The 20,514-nt window shown below is 40.5% G+C and overlaps 1 protein-coding gene across 1 annotated transcript in view; it reads right to left on the bottom strand.

Annotated features, from left to right (window-relative positions):
* Positions 1–20,514, bottom strand: part of LOC139718828 (unconventional myosin-X-like) — a 131,858-nt gene that overhangs the window by 10,938 nt on the left and 100,406 nt on the right. The window contains exons 5-17 of the mRNA XM_071630292.1: positions 17,581–17,728; positions 15,383–15,460; positions 12,877–13,036; positions 10,997–11,103; positions 9,362–9,488; positions 7,472–7,590; positions 6,478–6,628; positions 6,076–6,203; positions 4,916–5,086; positions 4,187–4,287; positions 3,423–3,622; positions 2,859–3,046; positions 1,336–1,438 (exon numbers count right to left, since the gene is read on the bottom strand). Of these exons, the coding sequence (XP_071486393.1) occupies positions 1,336–1,438; positions 2,859–3,046; positions 3,423–3,622; positions 4,187–4,287; positions 4,916–5,086; positions 6,076–6,203; positions 6,478–6,628; positions 7,472–7,590; positions 9,362–9,488; positions 10,997–11,103; positions 12,877–13,036; positions 15,383–15,460; positions 17,581–17,728 (1,781 nt within the window). The remainder of the gene's footprint in view (positions 1–1,335; positions 1,439–2,858; positions 3,047–3,422; positions 3,623–4,186; positions 4,288–4,915; positions 5,087–6,075; positions 6,204–6,477; positions 6,629–7,471; positions 7,591–9,361; positions 9,489–10,996; positions 11,104–12,876; positions 13,037–15,382; positions 15,461–17,580; positions 17,729–20,514) is intronic.

The raw sequence follows: 20,514 nt of genomic DNA on the forward strand, positions 1-20,514 counted from the left end.
TTTTGTGATTTTTCAGCTGGGCTGTCACATGGGACAACCTATAGTTTGTTTGCAAATAAAATACGAAAACAACATAAAGGAAAATGTACCATAGTAAGAAATAGGAACCAGGGAAGTCACTCAGATAAAAAATAATTTCTGAAAAGATAAAAACAACATAAACTTACTAGGAAGTTAGTGCGCTGATTACACTTCTTTCTGGTTGCTTTTGGCACAGTCTCTTATACTACCTTCTTCTTTGCCTTCTGGGACCGGAAATTCCTTAGATTTACCTGTTCTTCATCACTAGACGAAAGGTGTGCCTGTGATGGGGATATTTGCATGGGGGCCTCACCTCCCTTCTTGCTCATTTTGCGTTTCATTGGCATGACGCTCGCGGAAAGTGTCGACATTTTCGTGTCTGGATCGCAAAATTTCCGCATCGGTTCCGGACACTTGCATATATAGATCCGCATTGGCTCCGCGCTGTCCTAAAACATTCCTGGTGTCTTCCGCTTTCATTCGGGAAGCTTCCCCACACCGCGGGATTCTTTCCGGAGCGTGTGCGGAAGGAGCGGAAGGGTTCCGGACAAGCGGGACATCCTCAGGACATCGTCAGGACAAGTCGCCGAATGTGTCAGGAAGTTCATTTCCGCATCCAAATTTTGGTCTCGATCAAAATTTGGACGCGGAAATTTTTCTCTCTCCGGAAGGTGCGGAAACGCCCGGACATGTTTAGGACAGTGAGCGGACACGTTCAGGAACGTGCGGACAGGTTGCCGAAGGAGTGCGGAATACCAAATTTGCATTCCGGGTCTTGTCCGCGTCTTGTCCGCGCCCTAGTGGACGCCTGGTCTAACAGAGAGAATGAGAGAAAGAGACAGACAGACAGACAGACAGACAGACTGACAGGGAACATTAGGGTAAGATAGAGAGACAGAGAAACATACATACATACATACATACATACATACACATACAGGCAGGCAGACGGATGAGGAGGAAGAGACAAACAAACAGATAAACAGATAAAGGGACAGACAAGGAGGGAGAGAGACAGACAGCCAGATAGATGGACAAATGAGAAAGAAAGAGACAGACATACAATACACACATACAGACAGATAGACATGTACACAAGGAAAAGGGAGGGAGAGAGCAACACAGACAGACAGACAGACAGACAAATGAGAAAGACAGAGAGATAACAGATAGACTGACAAATGAGAAAGAGAAAGATAGAGAGACATACATACATACAGACAGACAGACAGACAGACAGACAGACAGACATACAAGGAGAAAGAGAGACAGATAGAGAGAAAGAGAGAGAGGGAGAGATGTCTGAAGACTTACCGTCTGTCATATGTCTCAACGTCGGGATGACTTGGAAGGCTCTCATCTGTCTCAAGACCGTCTTGACCGAAAAGTGGTTGCCGGAATCCTGCTGGTCATTGATCTGTGGAGATGAAAAATTCAGGTGAAAATATCACACAATTCTTTCATTCAGAGAGGAAATATTCATCGAGGGGAAAATCAGCTTAAATTTTGATTGACTTGACTTTGATTGATTCACTGGTCAATGAACAATGAATCTAGTAATGTGGGGTGTCAATCTTATTGGCTCTTTCAAAATTGATAGAAATTAAAGGGACAGCATTCAGCAATTACTTATCGTTCTTTGGTGATTAATTGTTACAGCTACACAGTCCAACAGACACTGATTGCCAAAGTGAAAAGTTAAAGGACAAGTTCACCTTCATAGACATGTGGGTTGAGTGAATGCAGCAATATTAATAGAACACATCAGTGAGAGTTTGAGCAAAATCAGACAATCCGTTAAAAAGTTATGAATTTTTGAAGTTTCTGCTCAGTCACGGCTGGATGAAAAGACTACTATAGCTTGTGATGTCACACGAGTACAACGATATAAAGAAAGAATAAAGAAAATTCAACATATTTCCATTTTTCTCGCATAACAAAAGAACACTCGACTTGTCTCTTTCAGAAGGCAGGGGGAATAATATTACCCTTAACATACGTCAGTAGCAAGTCAAAGAAATGTGCACTTTATTCAAAAAGTAAAGTTTTGTGAAATTCTCTTTTTATTTTCCTTATATAGTTGTACGCATGTGACATCATACACTGTAGTAGTCTTCTCTTCCAGCAGTGACTGCGCAGATACTTAAAATATTCGTAACTTTTGAGCGGATTGTCCAATTTTCCTCAAACTTTCAATGATGTGTTCTACTAATATTGCTGCATTCTCTCAATCCTTATGTATATGAAGGTGGACTTGTCCTTTAACTTCATACTAAAAAAAACAACTAAAATATACTGCCACGATACAAGTTATTTCTGTTAAAATGCGAATGGACTGTTACATTCTGCTTTGGGAAAGCATCTAATGATGATAAGACTGGGAAACCACATGGTGATTTTGTTGCCCCATGAAGAGGCTACTCACGTACTGTAAGAAATGGCATAAGTAGATATTTCTTTAACCCTCAAATCAGGCCCATCAACCTCTGCAGATGAAAATACATACTGATGCATGGTGCACTGGATAATGGCACATACTTGGCAAGCTAAATCAGCTTGATGAATCGAACTGAAGAAAACGAAAATTGTTTTCACCTCACACTCATTATTGTGAGTAAAAAAAAACTCATACTTCATACGACCAAAAAACAAACAAACAAACAAACAAACAAACACACACACACACACAACACACGCTACCGGGCAGCTCTCATCATATTCTCGCAATCAGACTCTAGAATATGTATCAACCAAAGAACCCAAAATTTTGGACCAAAACTGTCATACACTCACACACAAACACATACATAATCCAGTCAACGATTTTCTGTCAATACCTTGATGCACTGAATGAAGTGAAAATCTGCATTCTGCCTGGTCAGGGAGTCTAGCAGCTCCCTGAGCCGCTGGTGGCAGTCGCTGGGAAGACTTCCGATGCTAGCGTCAGACGGGCGTGTCCGGCCCTCACCCCCAGAGAGTGGGGGACGGGGGCAGATCCGGAACAAGAGGCCCCTTGCAACATTTCCTGCAATGCAAAGAAAAAAAATAAAAAAAAATCCCTGGTTAACCCTTTCTATGCCCAGGCACTTATTAAACTTCACTAGCACGTTTTTTTTTTCCCATCAGCATTATACAATAAATTTAAACTTGACCTAGTTGTAGACCTTTTTTCAGCTACAAAATTCACATTAAAAATAGCTCTAAAGTCAGTCTGAAAGAGCTAAATAAAATCACCTAGTGCGAGTTCACTGCAAGGGGAGCTGCCCCTAATCTTACTTTCAAAAGAGCCGTCTTAATTTCTTTACATTTACAGAGTATAGCATATCTGTTCAGTTGCAGAGGGTTATTAAAAAAAAAGTGGTCATTTAGCTGCCACATATGAAAAAAAAACAACTATTAACCTTGAACAAGTTTCAGCTCCTGGGCAAAGAGGTGGGTGGCAAACCCAAAGTTGCACCCTTTCCTCCGGAAGATGGCCACCACATCATCACTGATCACGTCCCGGCTCCGCTCGAGGAAGTCGGCAGCACTGTACCGCACCTCGCCCGATGTGTGAGTGATGGTGAAGAGGTGCCGGTTTTCGCTCTCCATCCCAAAGAGACTGAACAGACCGAAGGAAGAGAAAGGATAAAGTTCCAAAACAGCACTCAAAAACAGAATGCCTTAAATGTGGATAGATCATCTTTGAAGTATCTTTGCAGCCCTAGAACTGAATCTTCCATAGTTTGAAAACAAGTGAGTTTTGTGGCTGTACAGTAAACATAGGTTGTGATTATTGATGAACACTGTGCTCGAGTTGGTGTTTACTTCTTTATCCTGCAATAAGTAGGGCAGAAAACTGACTACTTAAATGTGTAATCACATTCATACGTGGTAAATTCTTAAACTTAACCTTCTCTCGAAGGAGAATTGTAATTTCTCTAACTTGAGAAGAAATGTAGCAGTTGAGTCAGAATGACAGTTTCAGCAGTTTCAATTTAATCAGAATTTATTTATGATACATTCAATATCTTGAACTTCCCCATTTTTTTCAAGGATATATTTTTTCTCTTTGTTTTGTTGAAAAGTTATGACAGAGCTCTACATTTTTTTACATGACTCTGAAATAGAACTGAAATTGACACAATCTGATTTATTGTTTTTGTCGTGTAAATGATCCTCTTACCGACTATCATAATGTCGCCGCTTGACCTTTGACAGAATGGCTTCTGCCGTCTGCCGCTCTGACTGGTTACACATGGCATTGATCGTGCTGAGCAGGCCACCCTGAAAAATTTGGGAAACAAATGTCATTACCAGCTGCAATTATAGTGTATGAGCTGACACTGCCTTTCAAGGTGGTGGCACTTGAAGGGTTATAGTGTTGAATAATGGGTAGTACTGTGTAAACTGTGAAACTATGACTGAAATTTTAGTAAACATTATCTGAAGAGCTTCAGCCTCATAGCAGCCTGGAATGGAATGAGTGAGAAAATATATTTATCTCTCTTGATGCCACTGAACTTATATCCGTTCCACACATTTCCTATCCTTGTGGTTACTTTGAGCAGAAAGTTGCACGTGAGGTAAAAAAACAGAGGGTGGATCCCCTTGGTTTCAAATGGATAAGAATCTTGCATTCAATTCTGTTTTGGGTTCATGTGGCTTGGGTCTTTGGTAACAGAGTACTATAAAGGAAACATGGATGTGCATCTTCTTCGGGGATTATGCAATTGTAAAGAACTGTTGTACAGCACACGATACTTGTTTCTTTGGCAACAATAACTGTAGTCATTCTGTAGCACATTATGATACAAGTAAACATTTGTAGGGCCTACAGTTTACGAACAAGATCAAAAAATGAAAGAGAAGAATTTCGGGCACATCAACGACACGGGTGAAATCATGCACGTACCTTCAAGGTGCACAATTCCAGGCACGGAGAGTTGTCGACGAATGAGATGGGGCTGACAATGAGGGCGTCTTCCAGTGCAGCCTGCTGTGACTGTTTGAAGACCTGCTGGAGATAGTGCTGGTGCAAAAGTTCGGAGCCAATGTTTGCAGAAAGGTCTTCGAGTCTATTGCACTGTGGACGACAGAATGTACAGAGGGAAATAGATACATCAAAGTCACATGATTGCATATACTCACTGTTGTCAAAAGCTTTGATGACAAAATTATAGAAATTCATGTGAAAGAATAGCAATATTGAAAATATGTTACTGAGGCCACTGAAGGTACTGTCACACAAGATACTTTTGCATGCATGATATTTTCACCGGGGAGCCAAGATTACAAACTTGTTATGCATGCAAAAGTTTTTGTCTTTACACAATGCATTGAATGCCAGTGACCAATTCACAAAAGTTTCATGCCATGAATATTTCTGGTTTCACAGTATACTGGTAATGTTAAAGAGATGGGAGGGGTTAAATGTTAGAGTGTACTCCTCTGTTACAACAGTTCAAAAGACTTGCAGACTTTGACACTACTAGAAATATCTGTGTCACTTTATTTTGACAATGGTCATAATTTATTGAAAAAATAAATTTCAATATCTTGAATTGAAAGCTGTAAGTATGCAAATTCTCTATGATGCCAAAATTTACTTGAAATCAAAGTGAACACTCCCATAGACCCTGAATTTCATCTCATCAGAACCCATCGGAATTCACACATTAAGTCACATGTCATGATTACTATACTAGATTACAAAAGTAGGTTTTTATTTAGCAAAGTCACACTGTCGTTTTACCAGGGCTATAAACAAACTATAGACTCAAAGAGGGATAAAATTAGCCCACTGAAAAGAAAACAACCATTTGCTCCAAGTAAGAACATAACGACAGGACTAGAGAAGATGACAAGGTTGCATCCATGGAGATTTCTGTAAACTTCACATAATGGCCACAAGTTTGTTTTTGTTTTCATTGTTTGCCTTTTGGAGTATGAACAACTGGCAAACAAAATAACACTGCTTGGAAAGTTAAGTTAAGGGTTACGAGCACACGGTGGATTAAAGTCCCAATCAAAGATGATGGAAAAAGACTGATACCTCCTAAAAAAGAGACTAACCTGAGAGTTGGAGAAGCCAGGCATATCAATGATGTGAATCTCTCCATCTGTGTGCCTGCTGCCCTCTACTGGTGCTGCACTGCCAGCCAGTTCGAATGTCGAGTCACTAAGTCTGCTGCAAGAGTCGCCTGGTCATACAAAAAGAAGGAAAAACAAAAGGATATGGAAATCAGTTCCTGATATAAAATATATTGATAAATATGCTTAACGTGATTTCTACATCTAATGGAAGATAAATGGATGCTCTCTTCTCCAACATCCTGTTGAATGAAATTCAGAAAATCATGTTTCTTCCCAGAAAAATTCCAGAATTCCTCCTCTCTCATTACCCCTTTCCCCATCCCCAAGAAGAAAAAATATCTAGTACACATCAGTCACATTCAGAAACTATTGTTTTCTTACCACTACTCTGGGTGTCTTCACTGCTGATAGAGGGCGCTACATAGGGTGGACACTTCACGCTCTGCTTGAAGACACTGTTGATCCTTTTCACAACGGTCAGGACCATGCGGCAATACAACACCTTGGATAGGATATCTCTTGTCTGATTTGCCTGGTACGAAAAAGAAATAATAATAGATAAATAAAAGAAAATTTACATGTGGAAGTTTGCTCTTGATGTATGACAACTTCTTTCTTTATTATACAGTAATTGCTGGTACGAGTTCTAAATCTGCTTTCCACATCTTTTAAAACTTGTGTCTCAGTATTTGGGGTAATGATACAATGGAAAGTGCTCTGAAGACCACAGTGTGGTGAAAAGGCAATCTACGAAACAACTCTGATCTCCCATATAATGATGATAATAATGCTGACAATGGCAGCGCTGATGATGATGATACCAATAACAATGAAGATGACAATGACTATCATATTATCAATATCATCAATATTAACCATCATCAATGCTATAATTATTATCATAATCATTACTATCCCAATCACCACTGTAATCATTATCATCATCATCATCATGATCATCATTACCATAATTACCTTCATCAAGGTTTATATTAAAGATACTGTTTACCATTGAGAGCTGTGATTAAAAAATGTTCAAGTTATCGCATGTGATCCATATGTATAGGTCAGTTGTATTACAAAACATCCTACCATATGCAAATTTTGAAATAAAGCCTAAAATATAAGGAGATATCACGACAGTAGTTTTCTCAATAAACCTTTAACTGTAGACAGTTTATTCTGAAAAAAAAAATATCAAAGCTATTGTTCACATTTTGTGTATTTAACAATACTATTGATTACATACTGATTAACATTTTAACATTGGTTATTTCTAGCCCCACCTCAAATTACAGACTTATTTTGAAGCACAAAAGCACTGAAGCTGCAAATGGTTAATAGTGTCTTTAATGGACAATCAAGAAACTCTCACCATTTCAGCATTGCATAGGGTCTTCACCGCCTGCCCCTTGATGCTCTGTGTCCTGGTGGTGAGGGCGCGGTAGAGGGACACGCCTGACACCCCCAACAGAGATGCCACAGCCTTGATTTCTATGGGGCACATGACAAGAAATAAGATTGTATGTAATGCACAACAACACAAGGCGTACGGGGTATGCGATCTGCTGGGAAATCCTCAAATCTATCAAATACATTGGTGGGATCATCTCATGGATCATGAAAGGGTGGTAACTACTATGAGACCACAATTAGACAAAAACAACCCCCCCCCCCCCCAAAAAAAAGAAAAGATTAGAAAAGCACTCAGAGCGGAAACCTCTGCCAAGGCACTAATTTCAACCCATACACACATGCTGAAAATCACCCTATATCCCAAAATATAGAAGCCTTTTGTTTACGTCATCAGATTCCAGCTGCGACGGCGGCGCCGCAGCGCCTCGTCTGAGCAAAGCACATGCTTTAGAGCGCTAATGTAAACCTCAAATATGCCCAGCTTGAACTCCCAAGTTCACTGACCATATCTGCAAAAAGATTGAATATTCTTCAAAACTCCATACAAATTCCCGGATCACTACCAAAATTTAATCATCTGTTCCTTGTGTCATTATCAAATTTTCCTGCAAGTTTCATCCAAATCCGTTCACAACTCTTTGAGTTATTTTGCAGATAGACAAACAAACAAACAAACAAACACCGATGAAAACATAACCTCCTTTCTTGGCAGAGGTAAAACCCAAATATTACAGATAAGTCATGATTGCAGGTAAAAGTGTTAGAGATTAATGAATAGACAGAAGAGCACATAGGTAGATTGCTTTGAATGACAGAATAAAAAAAAAAGGATTAAAGATAGATACTGTACCAAAATAAATTCAGAAAGACAGACAGATAGCTGGATAGATAGATAGATACATGTAGATAGATAGATAGATACATGTAGATAGATAGATAGATAGATAGATAGATAGATAGATAGATAGATAGATAGATAGATAGACTGATAGATTGATAGATAGATAAACAGATAGATATGAATATGGATAGTTTAATAAGAGAGAAAGCAAGATATTAGCATTATGGATAAATAGACACATGTTACACATATACGTTTTCGATTGTGACCAGTGCTTATCTGTTCCTGCATTTCCACTTACTCTGGCTAGAAACTTTCTTGGAGTAAAGATTAGAAAGTAACATATATATTCAAGCTGTTTTGATTCAAACACATTTCTTCAACTCTTTGTCTCTTCTGCTTGGAGGGGAAAAAAGTGAGGGGAAAAAGGGAGTGAAAGTTGTAATTTCCTGTGATTAAAAGGCTTTTAAGTGAAAATGGAGAAAGTGAGAAGGAGAGAGATCCGAGAAAGGAGTGAGGAGAAGAGAAATAGAATCCATTGAGAAACAGAAATAAAACCAGGTAGCTGTGTGCGCAGCAGTGCCAAGTGACACCGGATATCGCTGTGGAGTGCGGCTAATAGCAAAATGCAAGGTGTATTCTTGACCCGCTCGCACGTCTGGCCTCTCTCCGCTCTTCTCGCGGAGGCTTCTCATAAACTCGGGCGCATGCACCTGTGTAACGAAATCTCGCATTGATCCGCCGCTGGAGTGTGGGTGGTTTTTGTGGGATGGAAACATGGAAACGTCTCGAGTGCGATCGCTGCGACCGGAGAGGAACCCGGTATCGACGGAATACCAAAGCCCTTTTACTGCGTCGCTGTAATGGCCACTTCACGGCGTAACGCGAGAACCGAAGATTAAAAAGAGCAGTGTTGATGAACAGTCTGCGCGGTAGATGAGCGTGATTAAAAGCTATTGATGAAATGAACATGACGGACAAGGCTGGGACCATTTCGGTGTCGCTTACCGCTCTTGCCCTCGATGTCCAGCTCGTAGCCGCCGTCTTCCACAAACCGGACGTTTCCAAGTAGCAAGATGGCCGCCAGTATTCTCATAACGTCCGAGAACTCGATGCCGAGTGCCGACAATGAACTCTGAAAACAAAACAAACAAACAAACAAAAGACAGATAACATAACTTGCACAAAATTCTTTAAGGGTTGCTCAGAGGATCTTATATGCAAATAATTGGAAAAAAAAATCAACTCGAGAATATCCGCATGAATTGAATGCAATTGACAAGCATTTTATTGCATTGATGTTTGCATGAAGTGGATGGAGAAGCTACAGCTAGATTCTTCAAAGCTAATCATATTTAGAGTGAACTAAATATTTGCAGTAAGCATAGCATATTTTTCTGTTTCAAATCCTCATCACCCTTTGGAGTGGTTTCAACATCATCACACACCACTGCATAATATGAATACACACATTGGGGGGGGGGGGGGGGGCATTACAGAGACATTTATCCCCCAGGCTTGATGTTTTCAGATCAAGATGTTGACTCCAAATTTACTCTGACCCACTTGCACAAAAAAGAAGAAGTCAATAATACACGTTCCAGGGTGTCTGGTATCATTAACAGGTTGGTCTTTTTACCCTCTTCAACTCTTTTCAGATCAAAGTTTAAGAGGTGACTGAGTGCTAGTATGAACAAACATGACCACACTGCAAACATGAAGGAAGTAAAGAAAGAGAGAGAGAGAAAAGTATGTCAAGTTTTCTTCACATTGTATCCATGTTTCAAAAGAAACAAAATCCCGGAGAACGTTATCACAAGGGAACATTATACGTTTGGGGAGTCACTATACTCAGTGATCGAATTTTTGATCATTTTTTTTTAAACAGTTTCTCTTACTCTGGGATGAAAGATTAGTTGAAGGAGAAAAAGAAATCATGTCCCACATTGCCATTCTCGGGTCAGTCAAAGCATGGTGTCATATCACAGATTGAATAGAGTGAGAGGAATATAAGTCAAGCTATCTGAACCAACTCTAGTGGTACAGGGGGATGAAGGAAAACCTCGTTATATTTAAGGGTCAGGAGGAGAAAACTCTTTGCGCGATGTCCCAGGGAGATCCCTATGAAGGAAACTAAACACTATTTTTGTTATTAGCTGCCAAGCAGAGCTGGAGCAAAGAAATACTTGCAGCTTGCATGACTGAGGATGAAAACTATTAAAAGCTCCCACTTCTGCCCTGTGTGATTCACACTAATAGAATGCACAAAGAATCTGATTTTACATCGTAATGTAATGCTCAGTATTTTGTTTACAGTTATTTAAGTCTATAGTAAACATACACTAGTGCAAAAACATTCATTACATTTGATGAGGGGCTAGTGTTTGGGTTGCATTTTTTTTTTTCAGAAGCACTTTGACGGAACACCAAACACTTTCAAATCCTTGCAAATTAGCAGCTCACTGCTTTCTCACAGGATTGTATGGAAGAGAAAACCCTGGACTTAGCACCATCAAGTGGCATGCTGCAAATAATGACCACAGGACTAAATGAATAAACAAACAAACAAACAAACACACAAATGAATAACAAATGAATAAACAAATAAATCTGGAAGCTTGGGAGTTCCATGTGATAACTCACCCTGAGAGCACTGAATCTCTGCTTGTCCGTTTCTGCATCTTCAGAGCTGCCCCTGCCCTTGAGGTAGGCTAGGTTGTGGGGCCCGTAACCATGGAGATGGAGCTTGGCTGGTAGGAGGGAGGAGAGACATGATGTGATGTATTACCAAGATGCCGAGAGACATCTCCACCATTTTGAAGGGCAGTATCTGTGATTTGTATAACACTGTGATGGCTTTAGCCCCTGTCTGTGCCATGGATTTTGGACAGTATGAACAATGCTATGGGGTTTTCTGCACTGATCAGCACTTGGTCTTTCAAAGGAAATGAAACCCCAAGTTTCATTCTTTATGTAAAGCACATATTCCCTCAACTTGTTACTGACATATGGCAAGGATGATATTATTCTTTCTGCTTTTTGAAAGAGGTTAAGCTGACTGCTGCTTCATCATGCAAAAGTCGTCACTCTTGAAGTCACTTAGCACCCATATCGGAAGAAATTCTCTTAAATTTTCTCGTTACAGAATCACACATTTTCCATTACACGACGCATTTCTCTTCTCCGTGATGATTTTGGACTGTCTGGTTCTTCAGTTTAGTTCAAGATTTGAGAAAATTTTAAGTCACAAGTTTAATCATGACCTTATATGGTGCAACTTTGTACCACTTGTGACACATACACAAGGGGGTGAGAGTTAATTTCTAGACATGTGATCATCTGGGTCTACGATGACATTGAGCTTGTCTTCGAGTGGTTGCATTGCATTGCATAGAAAACCTCAGAGCGGTGCCACACATGTACAATATCTCCCTTTGCCTGCCAAGGTGGCGACATCATCACTCACACCAGGGGATTTCCCCAAAGAGTCGTCCAGTATGTGATGTCATGCCCTTAAATACACAAGGGACTTTCCCTGTATAAATTCTCACACACACACACACACACACACACACACACACACACACACACACACACACACACACAAACAGATTTGTGTACTGTTTGCGTGTATAGAGCCAGAGGGGATGATGGCTAGAATGTAGGCGGTGTCATGCCCTGAGACTTTCACAGGAAGACTGGCTAGACGTGGCATATTATCTCAATTCTGCATTCTCTCAATCACAGAGGGAAATATCCATCGCCATTACTCCAGAACGTATGTCTGGGACTAAACAGAATATATGAATTCATGATTGAGAAACTCACTCTCTAAAAAAAAAAATAACAAAAGCAAATGACAAACACCAAATACTCACCCCCCCCCCCAAGAAAAAAAGAAAAAAAAAAGAAGAAGAAATCACATCAACTTTAAACAGGCAAAACAAGGGATTATTTTCAACATTTCTCCTTTAATATTCTTACATCATTATCAAATGAATGTGGGAGTCAAACTGTAAGTCAAAGTCAAAAACATATCTGTCAATTCACATAAAATATGAGTGTTTTTATAGCTTTGCCTTCTGCAGCTGTTAGAATTCATGCAGTCACCTTTATGTATGGCACACTGACAAATTGATATATTTGCTGTTTGATCAGAATTCCTTGGTGAGTTCATTACTACCATGACTACTGGTACTTTCTCAGTTTTCATGAAGTAACACAGGAATGAACTCATGACTTGCATTAGCATCTACTCGAGCATTAATCTGCAGCATTATTTGTGACTGGAATATATAGACAACAGCGCCATACAATAAAAACAAATCATTGAAGTCTTCTTATACGACAAAAAGCAAACTTTTTATGCCTGCTAGGAACAAAGTTGGTTAATTTTGACGGGAAACACAGACTTCGCTGCCAATCTTTGACAAATAAGTGAGACAGGCTAGGGGGCACTGACACATTAGACTAAACATGACGGGTGTTCACTGTCCCATAAGATTTCCTCACTGAGTGGTTACCTCTTTCTTCGTGTGTCAGCCCTGCCAACATCTGGTAAAAGACATGGAAGTTCTGCTCCCCCGCAGGGGTATCCACCAGTCTGCTCTGATCAAACCAATGGCACTGGATTTTGGCCTTGGCGGGCATGTTTCCTGCAAGTTGGACCTCAATGTGGTGACCCTGTGAGGCAAAAAAAAATCACACAAACCAATGTGGACATGAGCTTGACTGTTCATTTCTCTAGACATAAAATCAAATTGCATATACAGCAATCGGACTAAAGGGTTCCCTTGAGTCTTGTTTCTCCCTGAGAGTCAAATGTAATTAGGTGATCTACAGAACTAACATGATCAAGAGATATTAATCCCTTTGAACAGTTTGACATTCAAGACATTTTTTCTTCTTCCTCTCAATTTTTCCTTCTCAACACAGAGTAAGCCATATGAGAAGATAGGCACAATATGAGGTCATTTTGTTTGTTTGTTTGTTTGATTCATTTCCATCTGAGAAGATGGCTGGATAACCCATATTTAGCTGCAATAGCTGGTCTTCCATGGGGTCCAACTGGATGTTAGGTGGGACCACTTCACCGGGTTAAACACCCTGCTCTTTGTGATGAATAAATGAAGCGGGATCTTTCACGTGCATGAGTTGTGACTCTCTCACACACAGGACCTCCATTTTATGTCCTATTCGACGGACAAAGTGTTTTGCCCCTCTACTGGAGGGGATGGTATAATAACACACAACATTGTTCTACAGGACTCAGGAATCGAACCTGGGTCCTTTGGATCGTGAGGCAGACGTACTGACTGAGCTAACTCACCGCCCATAATGATGATGAAGATAAAAATGAAAGCAATAATGGTATTTTGACAGGGAGAACACTAAATGAAGAAGCCTCCAATAAGATAAATGTTACTAGTATCAAATTCTAAAGAAATAATTTAAAGCATGGAATGAAATGATGTCATCATAATCCGTGGAAACAGGGAATTCATCATACACTGCTGTATGCATGACAATTAAAGAGGGATATCCCTTAACCCATTAAAGACTAGTCCCAAGTATACTCAGGCAGGTGTCTATGGGAAATGTGTGTTGTAGCAAAATCAGCCCATCCTCAATGGGTTAACAGTAACACTTCTCATTGGCTTACTTTTATCATCTTTTCCTAGTGTTAGTTCATATCTTTTTTCAGAGTGACTATAAAGAGAGTAAATTTTCCACTTCCCACAGGCTGGCAAAATATTGATCAACAACTAACCGACAACTGGAGCGTAAGGTGCCAATATCGGTATCACCAGTTGTCAATCACGGGCGGACGCCTGTAACAGACCCCTTCTTCCCCCAGCTCTCCAGTGAGAGGGGATCGGGAACAGGACGAATCCACACCCTCCGCTCGGCCAGACACAACCCAACACTCCCCGTGAATAATTGCCTCGGGCGCTTGGAGGACCCCTCACTAAGGTACGTGAGTTTTGATTTTCTTTTTTTTTTTTTTGGGGGGGGGGGGGAGGGGGTGGGGGGAGGGTAATGAGGTGGGGGCTCTCTCCTATCATCCTTCTTTACCCCTACATTCAGTCTTCCATCCATCAGGGCTCCTGTGTGCGGTTTCAGAGGTGGAAGAGAAGCTAAGTGGCCACGACAGTCCTGTCCCAATCGGTCGGCCAAGTAAGGATGCGGTTTAGTGCCCCTGGTGCTAAGTCGGGCTGATGGTACAATACATGGATGAAGAATATTTAACCCCCCCCCCTTCTCCTCTCTCTCCCTCCAACCCTTCCCCCCACCCCTTCCCCCATAAAAAAACCCTCCTATCCCATATGTGCACATATATTTTGTAGGACAATCTGACAGGCACATAACACAAGTTCTATGACATCAGTCTCGTAGAAAACAAACAAACAAACAAACAAACAAACAAGCAAACAAACAAACAAACAAACCTATATCTACTGTGTATCACCTGTCGTCTACTACACATCAAACATTCTATGACAACTGAACACCATTACGAACTTATCTTCTACTGAGCCCAGCAAATAGGTGTACAGTGCATACCACTTTAACAGGCCCTACTGCATACGCCATATATATCGCGGGTTTTTCGTGAATTTCGCAAGTCACATGCTACTCTAGAATTTAACAGCACACAAATGTACTAACTTTGATCCCGACATAAATGTGACGGACACACATACGTTTCTCCATTCACTTCTGTACTCCATGATCACAAATTTAACCACTCGCAAAATTGTTGGGAAATCCTGCTTCGTGAAAAATAAGATGCACTGAATAAATGGTATAAACAGTAATCTCCCTGCTACGGTCTACTCTGAGCCAAATATACAATTAGATAACTGTTGATTATCATTACTAGAACTTGAGATTTGCCCACAGAAAGTAAAACATGTAAACTGATGGGCAGACTCTTTTATTCACGCAAATAATGTGATCAATTTCAAACAGCATTATGTTTCAGTAAAAACAGGTGCGATGAATTCTAGCAAGTGTATTCTTACTCACCACTCTACTCGCTGAAGAATTCTGCTTCGTCTTGGCGCACCCCACTGCTCTGAGAACATGGAAAGCAGCGACCAAATTCTACAAGAAAAAACAAACACCCACAATGATTAGTAAGAATTGTCAACAAATATTAAATCTTCTTGCTCTCTCTCTCATTTCTTTCTCCTTCCCTTCTCTTCCTTTCCAATCCCATCTGTTCTTCTTCCTCTTTTCTCTCACTATCATCACATATCAGAAATGAACACAGAACACACTAGCTACAATCACACATGCCAAATAGATGCACAAAAATGCATGTGAGCTCAACAGAGCAAGAGCTTTGTTTGTTTGTTCATTTCCATCTGAGAAGATGACTGGACAGCCCATTATTCAGCTACGTTAAGCTGGTCTTCCATGGAGTCCAGTTGGATGTGAGGTGGAACCACTTCACCGGGTTAAACACCCTGCTCTTTGCGATGAATGAATGAAGCGGGATCTTTTACGTGCATGAGTTGCTGCTCTCTCATACATGGGACCTCCATTTTATGTCCTATCTGAGGGACAGAGTGTTTTGCCTCTTGCTAGAGGGGACGGTATGCTTACACACAACATTGCTCAGTCCAGACTCGGGTTCGAACCCAGGCCGCGTGATCGTGAGGCAGACGTGATACCGACTGAGCCAACTCACCGCCCTGATGGCATTCACTTATTTCTGTTCAAAAGACTAGCAACAAACCGGTTCTCTGACTCAATTGACTGACAAATTGCCCTACTTCGACATAAATGACATAAATAGGCTCTGAATTGATCATAATTTTGGAGTAGGCATGACAAAAAAGATCACAGGCATACATATACACCAGGGCAGGATATGAACCTATAACCTCCTGCTCACTGGACAGGCATCATAACCACTTGACTACCAAGCTTCTGCCTAACAGCCAGTGGCTGTTTCTAATCCTTATGGCATGCAGTGGGTACTGTGTAATGATAATTCAAATTCAAGAAGTTCTTGTGTCAAGTTGTTGGGTTTTTTTTCCAATTCTTTTCATATTTTTCCAATCTTTCATCCTAACACTCTGTCCACTGAATTCATCACTGCATAGTTTTTGTAATGAAATATAAAGATGGCTGATGTAAAATGATGAAAAAGAAGCACACAAAATAAATGCTAAAAGATGTGATAATTGTAATTCCAACTGAAAGCATACAGGATCCACTCTATGGCTGCGACTACCTTGAAATAACCATGCAACTAAATCAATGTGTACATTATTAGCTGAACATTGGGCTAAATTGCTGTATTTGCATCGTTTATGCACTGTACTAGCAGGGGTGAATAATCCATAGAATAATATCACCCCCATCTCCAATTTCTCAGCCAGAACCACAGACTGCAAAAATAACCCTCAGATAAACTTTGTGCAAACACTAGCTGACCCCGAGACAGTGATTTTTAGCCCGGAGGCAACAGACAGTTCGTTTTTGTCTGCAATCAGCTGGAAAAAAAAAGAGAAAAAAAATTAACCCATGGAGGAGCCGTGTCACAAAGAATCAACTTCAATTTACCACTTCACCAGGTGCATGTGCCCATCCAATCAAAACACATTCTGAACATCAAGACATGGTCTGGCATTATTTTCAGCATGTGCACTTTGCAAGGGGGAAAAAGTACTAACACAAGGTGATAGTTCAATTTGCATCATACTTGTGCCGTATCACGAATGGTCACAGCAACGACAACAATTTTGGGGAGGCAAGAAGCCGAGTGTCATTTTTGTTTCTTTCACACACTTGACATTGTACTGTAGTTCTCGCTTGAGAGTGAAAATAAAATGTAGATGCAGACCGAATTTGGGAAGATTTATGGATGTACGCAGATTTTTACTATATTCTCCATAACCCCATTCACACAGGGAATGACACATTTTGAATATATCCAAACATAGATCAAATCTCTCATTTAAGAGATCCTAATAATTATGGACTAGCTCCTATCACATTAAAGAAAGCTCCTGACTTCAGATCTTTATACAGACATTTCTTAGAAAGTAGTAGCAGTCACACACCTGTGATGTGGCACCTCAAAACTACACCCTATAAAGTCTGGTGCATGAAGGAGAGGTGTTTGAAAGTGTGATGCTGCCTTTAATATCACATGACCATCGATTCAGTGCATTCTATGAGAAAGATCAATATTCCAAACATGTCTGCCTCACCCGAAATTGTTTGTCTTCTCTCTGATCAGCGCCACATGAGCTTCCTCCTCCTCCTCCTCCCACTCCCGGTGGCTTCTTCTTCCGGAGACTGTGCAGTTGCCGTAGAAACAGCTGGGATGTGTATGTCTTCCCGCTTCCACTCTCACCACTGTGATGTTGCAAAAAAAAACAAACAAACAGAAGAAGAACATACAAGAAATGAATGTTCTCATGTTTGGAATCATTTTTCAATTTCAATTTGTACAAAGGGAAGTTCAGTTTTTGCTTGAGATTTCTGCTTCTCCCTAACCCCATGGTCACCTCCCCCATCATCTGGACATAAATCCCCCCTTGAGGAGGAACCACCTGACAAATTGACCCTATCTTGAAGCTCCTTTGTTTCACCAACAACACACCTGTCCTCATCTACTCCTAAATCCCTGCCCGTCATTATTCTGCCTCCCAGACACTTCCTTAATTTTTTTTTTAAATTTCATGTAACTGCAAATTCCTATTACCACTTCTGCACTGCATTGGTTTCCTTGTCTGTCACAAATGCATATGTCAGCTTCAAGTTTGTTTTTGTCTCTTGGGTGGGGGGTGGGGTGTTATCCTCCATTGAGAAAAATGAACAGAGATGCAAAACGAAGAGCACTTTTCTATTCCAAATAGGCTGGTAGAGAAGGGTATTTACATCAATGGGGCTGGGTTTTTGTTTCTTTTGGCACCATATGACCAAACATCATATGGAGTTTGTATCAACTTTTTTCTTTGCACTTGGGTCTTGGCAATCTGAGTTGAATGGTATGGTAACTGTTAAAGGTTGGGAAAGCGTCTGGGAAGCTCTTAGGCAGCTAGGAATAACCTCTGTTATGAAAATAGGATCATTTCTAAAATTGGTCTGTTGGTCCAATAGTACACTACAGGAAACAGACAAGGTCAACTCTTGGAGCTAAGACTAGCCAGTGTTGGTCTGGGGGATTTATTACGGTCATTTCAGGACAAAAGTAGGCAATAAATCCTTATATGTGGAAGAACAGAATGGTAAACAGGATACTGGAAGTCTAGACATAAGAATGTCAACTTTCTTGAAGGTAGCTCTAGGTAGAGTGCAAACTGCTATCTGACAGGTGGTTTAAACACGTTCAGATTGGCAGAAAAGCTTATGTTTATAGAATGTGAATGTGTTAAATGCAGTTGCTGTCAAACAAGAGATTTTCATGTGCATGAAACTTGCACGAAACTTTCACGAATTTTGCTAGGAGCCAAGATTCGTGAAAGTAAAATGCAAGCAAAGGTTTGGTCTACACGATGCACCGAATGTCAGTGGCAGTTCGCAAAAGTTTCATACCACAAAACAAGCCATTGGCTCCAATTCGCCAAAAATTTCATGCTGTGAATGCTTCTGATTTACAATATCTTTCGTAGGTCTAAAAGTTCAAATTAACCCGTTGAGGACAGACTGATTTTGCTACAATGCACATTTCCCATAGACACCTGCCTGAGTATATGTACTCGGGACTCGTCTTCAACAGGTTAAGTTCCTCCTAAACACATTTCTAAAGTCGACCATGTTTGGCCACTTCTATGCATGGTCCAGAGATGCGCATGGATATGCCATTGAGTTTTGATCACTTCTGGGATTATATTGGCAGTCTTGACCCCATGACCTCTACACACATTTGAGAAGATGGAGCTAAAACTGATTCTAACTGCCTTTAACCATGTTTAATGCACATGCAGTTGGCTGGTGGCAAGAAGATTTACAAATGTATCTCATTGCCAAAACACTATGCCACTGTAAAACTCATTCAGACATGCCATTGAGAAATGTGATCACACACAAGTTATTTCATAAGTGTGAAACGCCTCTGTATATGGACCAAAACTCAGATAAAGCATGCAATCAGTGATGACAGGCAACTAAGGCTGAGTTTTATATATTCGTTAAGGTTGATAGGTGATTTTGTGTGTGTGTGTGTGTGTTCCTGACAGCAATATACATACCATGCTGATCTGTTTGAAAAAAAAAAAGGTGAACTTGAAGTTTAACTGCATGCACCTAAAAGATATATTAGATATCTTTATATATAATCTATTTATCAACATAGTTGCATGTTTATTATGAGAAACAGACAGGTTGCCCTGGACAACAGAGGACTTTTGCATTTCATGGAGCTCCTCCCACATGATGACAATAATTTGCAATTCTTTCACTTGATTTATAGCGTTTGTAAATCTGTGGTTACCCCAAACCCAGCAAATCTAAACTAATTTGAATTCATTGGCTGTTGCTAGGACAAGTCTGTTGGCTGTCGAGAAAAATGTATTATGCTTGGGTTTTGCACAAGATTTGCATACATTTCCAAACTCCTAGATTAATCCTCAATCCGTTCCCTCCCCCCCCCCCCCCCCATGAACCACCACTTTCATTTATTTGCCTTGTTCTTTCTATCGACCTCTTCAGCTTTGAATGAAGTTAGCTTCATCTTCAGATGCATGTTGTGGTTTGACCACATGCTGCTGATTTGAGCACGAACTGGTCGCCATGATGAATGGGAATCCGATGGGGCGAACGGGTCATTAATTCAGCTGACAAACGAGATCAGACGACCGGCTCATTGCGCAGACATTAATCATTCGACTGGGATGAATGCCCAGAAAGAATTAGGCTTAGCTGGCAATTCGGTGACTTTTCGTAGATGGTTTGTCATCATTAGAGATCGATGAGTGTCGCAAATCAAATGTGGCAAGCTTCCATGACCTTGAAACATATGGGGAGCATTACTACACATGACATTAATGCATCAACTCTCTCAAACAAAGAACTCATTTCATGTGCTGTCACTTAATGTGAAAATCAAACTACACTTCCATTCACTGGCAATAAAGCTTACTATTCATGGAGCATCCTTTTCAATCTATTTTCCATTCATCTATTCTTTGTGCCATGTT

This window comes from Diadema antillarum, unplaced genomic scaffold (genome assembly GCF_040938485.1).
Source record: "Diadema antillarum isolate AM-2024a unplaced genomic scaffold, OU_Dant_1.0 scf00000100, whole genome shotgun sequence".
NCBI lineage: Eukaryota > Metazoa > Echinodermata > Echinoidea > Diadematoida > Diadematidae > Diadema > Diadema antillarum.